A 6,085-nucleotide genomic window follows, 5' to 3' on the forward strand; every position below is an offset into this window, starting at 1 on the left:
TATGAGGATAGTCTAGAACCCCTTTATGATTCTTGCACTGATAGTGAGGACAATTTGAAGGGTCTCTTTGAGAACCTCCAAATTGATGAGTCTAGCGATAAGGAGAGTGAGGAGGAAAATTTTGACAGTCTTAAGGTTAATTGGGATGTGTATGACGATATTATAGATGAACCTATTATAGAGGACCCGATTGACCCATTTGACTTTACCGCCCCTTGCATTTGGGATGATTATCCACCTTCTCCTTTAGATGACCAGACTTCTCCACCTCACAGTTCATACCCGTCTGAGCATCTTAATTCTACTCGCGTTATTTTTGAGTCAATTGCTCATGGGCTCTCTAATTTTCCACCCGCGGATAATTTGAGCTTTTATATTCCGCCCTTAGCTGGAGGGCAGAATTATTTTGTGGATGATTTTAGGAGCAGCCATAGGAAATTTGTTAGGCTTAAATGTTTTTACATTTTGATTTCCTATGTTATTTCTATCTTATGGTGCTACTTACAGTTTTGTGTAGCACATGCGTAGATGTATGATAGGTTGCTAAGAGCCTTGAGTTGTTTTGATTGGGCTCCATTAGAGTGAGCTGCTGAAGAAAAGAGGGTCGAGCTGGGACCGTCTAATCTAGCGCTACCGGGAGGCAACCCGGAGTTTAAACATTTTGTTTGATTTGGTTTTGAAACATTTAGCTTTATTTGTTTTTGTGTGCTTTAATAATTAGCTCGACTATAGACTTTACATTTGGGTTTAGCGCAATTTTGGGTGCGTTATTTTTCTGCAAATGCAGGTTTTAGACCAAGTTAACTCAATTTATTGAGTTAATTTCGAAGGAAACAAAGCACTGCGTCAGGTATGGGGGTCGATCGACCAGCTCCATCGGTCGATCGACCAGGTTGCAGTTTCCAGAGAGCTTTGTTCATTCGACAGTTGGTCGATCGACCACCACCTATGGTCGGTCGAACCCTCCTGCTGCTGTTACCTGTTTTGGCGATCATGTTTGGTCGTCTCGTGGAGCGTGAATGGGAATTTTAGGGAGTTTTTCTTTCTATCCTTTCCTTCTCACTTTTGTTTTCTTCTATATTATTTATATGCACATAATTACCGCCCCTTGCTTTATTTCCGAATGATGCCTGTTTATTCTGTTTTTTTCAGGTACTTATGGTAGCACTGCTGGCTACTAAAACCTCCTAGCTCACGCTGGTTTGGGGAGGTTTTCTTTTGCGCGCTTAAAGTCTTGTGAGTTTCCGAGCTTTAACTTCATGTCTTGTTTACTTAGTGATCGCAAAATCCCATTTTCCTTTGTTTCTTTTCTCACATGATTTTGCACAATGAGGGCATTGTGTGATTTGGTTTGGGGAAGTTTTTTGCGTTGCATTCATTTTGTTTTGCATTCACGTTTATTTTCTGTCTTGCATTGTTATCTAATTTCCGTTATATATACACAAAAAATTCAAAAAAAAAATTTGAAAAATGTTAAAAAAATATACCACATTTAATTTTGCATATTAGGTTGAGTCAGATTGGAGTATTCATTGCTGATAGCTGTCTTTTTGCTTAAGCCTTTTATTGTTTCACGTCTTTTAGCAAAAGTTTTTGCAATATCTCGAATTTCGTTTCAAAATTTGCTGAACAATTAGACTTGACTTGAAATTTTGGCAAACTACAAAACTTTATAAGGAATTAGAGCTTTATAAACTGGTGTCATTCATGACCAGTTTCATTTAGGATTGTGAGTAGTTACTCCCTGCATATCGTGTAACATTAATTTGCACAAGTATGAAATTTAATTGCTTTTTGCCTGCATACATTCGGGTTAGTGGTTGGTATTTCATGTTTGGAGAATGCTTGCGAAAATCCTTTTTTTTTTTCATTTTACCCATTAGCTTCACATTAGCCAAAAATTGCCAGTTGACCCTTTAGCTACAATCCATAAACTAAGCCTACCCTTTGCTGAGATAGTTTAGTAGTTTTAGTGGTATTCGTTGTATTGTATCAATTTTGGCTCGATTTGCACTCTATGAAGTTGGTGATGAATGAAGGAGAAAAGAAAAAGAAAAATTAAAAAAAATAGTGACTGCCGAAAAAAAAAAAACAAAAAAAAAAGAAAACAAAAGAAAAAGAAACGGCAAAGAAAAAGAAAAGAAAAAAGTTTACTCCTATGTTTGCTTTATATTTTATGAGGAGTGTTATTTGGATTAGTGAAGTGTTTGCCTAATTCATTAAGGCATTTGAGCTTATTTCATTGAGTTAGAAGTGGATGTTTTATTTGGTTTGTTAGGATGCTAGCTTGGCTATTTCCCTCTCATTCCCATATTGTTTTGCCTCTTCTTACCCATAGCCTCACTTATCCAAATCTTTGCAAGTATTCGGCATGTGATGGACCCTGAATAGTTGGAATGTATGTGCACGATAGCTAGAATTACTTATCATACTATATTGCATGCATGATCATGTTGGTTGAGTCTAGGTGAGCGACTTTTGTCTCTTTCTCTCTTACATATAAATTGCTTACCATTTGCTTTGTTGAGAGAAGAGTGACCCGGGAGAGTCCAATCTTAAAAGTCTTGCAAGGTCAAACGTTCAACATCTTTTCGAAATATGCATAAATTCGTTTGCGTGACTTTGAGCTATTAGTATTTGATTCATATGCATTAAATTGGTTTAAGTAGACGATTTTCAGTTTGTCCATGTTTTGCTCCTTTCTATTTAGATTTAGTTTTACATTTAGTTTGCTTGGGGACAAGCAAAGGTTTGGTTTGGGGAAGTTTGATGCGTGTCTATAATATGATGTTTTACATCTTTATTTCCACGCATTTTATGTCTATTATATGTAGTTTATTCTACTATTTCCCCTATTTTTGTCTACTCTCGTATTTTTATGTAATATTGCAGATTATTGCGGAAATGAGTATAAAATGAACCAAATCTTGACCCCGAAAGCTAAGATTAGGAAGGACATGAATATTTGACTCGGACTTGAAGTTTAGAATGCATTTCAAGGCCTAAAGATAGCAAAAGCATGGTTGCGTACAAGTTGCAAAGCTTAAACAAGCAAAGAAGCACTTCACGATATTGCAGCCAGCTTCAGATGGCATTATCTCGAGTTATAGAGCTGATAATCGAGTTATTCCAATTGGAGGTAAAAGCTTATCCTCTTAGCTTTCCAACGTCGTGAGAATCGCTTTATTCCGATAAGTAACGAAGAAATGACAGCTGTTTTAAGGTCGGCGCGCGCTGCAGAATCCGTCAGAATGCAATTCTGTACAGCGCTCTTGGTCGATCGACTGGTCCAAGTGGTCGATCGACCACTCCACGAGTCTGACGAGAATTTAAAGACGAGATTTAGCTTAAGCCCATTTGTGTAATTAGGTTTAGGAAGTGTTACGTTATTTTGCTATATAACGTAACACTTTCTCTCTGTATTAGTATTCATTATCACCTAGTTCCATTCATTCTTAGTTTAGATCTCATACATTAGTTTAGCTTCGGTACATGAATTTCTCAATAAAGTTCTCGCTTCCGGATTTATTCTTGCCTTCTATTTCGGTAATTTCCTGCTTAATTTCAGTTTTGCTCCTATTTGCTTATTAGAATTAGAATTGCTAGTTTAGAATCCCGCGACCCTAATCTCTTTATTGCGTTTTATTGCTTTAATCACTTCAGTTATGAATTCCTTTATTGTTTTTATCATATTTGTTGTTGTTATTGTCATTCATATGAGTAGATAAATACCCCGTGCTAAGATGTGAGGGAATCATGGGCGTGAGACGACGTAGAATAGGTAGACTGATCACGGGTCTTGGTCGATCGATGATGTCAATAGTTGATCGATCGAGAACCTGGTCGATCGACCGCCTAGCTAGTCGATCGATCACGTCACGTAAGAATCAAAGACTTTGTTCAATTGATTTAATTGCAGTTTTTAGTAAAAGATCGAGAGGCTATTTGTTAAATACTTAGGAATTGACCGACCCAATAGATCGAAAGAGAGAGGAGGGCAATAGACTACCAATTGAACGACTAAATTGTACTAAGATCGTAAGATAAGTAAAATTTAGGCATTAGGAATCACTTTTCAGGGCGTGAGCTAGTATTAGTGAGACCCGGGGACTAGTAGCTTAGGCTGAGCGGCGCTACTTGTTAAGTTGGACTGAGAGGATTTCTTATTTCCCCATCTTACGTGACTATTTCAGACTTACCTAGGACTTGTGTCGTCGTAGCTACAGTGAACTGATCGTCTTAGCATCCTTTTTATTATTGATTACACCTTTTATTTAATTGCTTTAGTTGTAGCTTTTATTTTTATTGCTATTAGTTAGTTATAAATCAATCCAAAACCCCCCTTCTTAGACTAAAATTTAGCAACTATTGATTCCTTCGTCCCTGTGGTTCGACCCGTGCTACCACTAGCTTCTGTTAGTTTAGCTCGGAATTATAAATTTTATTTTTGATACTAAACGACGGTACCATTCAGCTCCATTCGATTCGATTTCGATTCGATTGATTCGATTCGATTCGATTCGATTCGATTCGAGATCGATTCGATTCGATTGATCTGATTCGATTCAACATTAATAATATTATTCTTATTTTATATTCTTACTATTATCATTATTATTATATTAATCTATTTAATATTTTTATTATTATATTAATATATATTTTCGATATTTATTATATTACTATTGTTTTTATTATTATTTTATTTATATTTAATATATTTATTTATTATTATATTATTATGATTAATGTCAATATTAGTAGTATAAAGTATTAATATTTATTATTTTTTTTTTGCAAGAAATTTATAGTCCTTTTTATTCATCCATAAAGGGTAAAAAAAAAGGACAAAGATTTCAATACAAGCATATCCACTTGGGCTATGAAATCAAAGCCTGGAGAGCTGACTAGCCATATGGGCATAGTGAATAGGGGAAATCTTCCCTAGAATACGAGTACTAACAGTCGACTTTATCACAAAAACGAGTTGCTCAACCTCTGCTTCTTTCCCAGTGAAAAGTCTAGCATTCCGTTCTGCCCAGATATAGTAGCAAGCAGCTGCAATGCTACTAGTATACCAGCCATTCTTCCAATGTCTGCGTTTACTCCTTTGCATACTCCAGAGTAGTTCAGTTTTGCAGTCACTCCCTCTGCCATCAAGGCCTAGCCACTGAAGAAGTGCAGTCCAGACAGCATGAGAGAATGGGCAGCTGAAGAATAAGTGACTGTGATTCTCCATTGAGTTCTTACATAAGATGCACCTGTTTGGAATGATCATCCCTCTACCTATAAGATTATCAACTGTAGCCAGCTGTTGCTGAATAGCCAAGGAGGTGACTAAACTATGATTGGGGAGGATAAACTGATGCTTTAAAGCTCGAGCCCATGGAAGAAAAGCTTGAGCAGTCCTGAACCAGTTATAAGCCATGTCAATTTTGAACTTCCCATGTATAATCCAAGAGGAAAGAAGCTGATGAGCAGCAATCTGAGAGCCAGTCCTTTGAAGTATTTCATTCTTGACAGTGATGATGCTCTTTAGGCTCTCAGAGTGCCTATCCTTGCTCATTAAATCCCAGAAAACCATAGTAGGGAAGTGGTAAGCCTGAGTCCAGGCAAACCAGAGACCAGTTTTTTTATGTATAAGAATCCAAAGCCATTTTGCTACCAGGGCTTTATTCCAAGAAAGAAGCTCCCTGATATCAAAACCACCCTCATCCCAGCTAGTGCATATGCTCCTCCAACTTTTAAAGACCATTCTCCTACTGCCATCCTCAGAGTTCTAGAAGAAATCCTTGCAAAGCTTGTTGATAATTTTAATGATACTTTTAGGTAAAATGACACAAGCTCCCCAGAAATTTGTGATTCCAAAAATGACGGAGTTTAGAAGTTGGACCTTGCCTGCATAAGAAAAGGACTTGGCAGTCCAGTGGTGAAGGGTAGTCTGAATTTTACTGAGAAGAGTACCATAAGTCTCAACAGTGTTTCGTGCAACATTGAGAGGCAAACCCAGGTATCTAAATGGGAAATGACCCTTAGAAAACCCAGTGACAAGAAGAATCTGGTTTTTAACAACAGCAGGAACCCC

The 6,085-nt window shown here is 37.1% G+C and overlaps 1 protein-coding gene across 1 annotated transcript; it reads right to left on the bottom strand.

Moving 5' to 3' along the window:
* Positions 1–4,888: 4,888 nt before the first annotated feature.
* On the bottom strand, positions 4,889–5,755 carry LOC141614123 (uncharacterized). The gene has a single exon (XM_074432878.1). It carries the CDS (start codon positions 5,753–5,755, stop codon positions 4,889–4,891), a length of 867 nt encoding a protein of 288 aa, XP_074288979.1.
* Positions 5,756–6,085: the final 330 nt, after the last annotated feature.

Source organism: Silene latifolia, chromosome 11, assembly GCF_048544455.1.
Source record: "Silene latifolia isolate original U9 population chromosome 11, ASM4854445v1, whole genome shotgun sequence".
NCBI lineage: Eukaryota > Viridiplantae > Streptophyta > Magnoliopsida > Caryophyllales > Caryophyllaceae > Silene > Silene latifolia.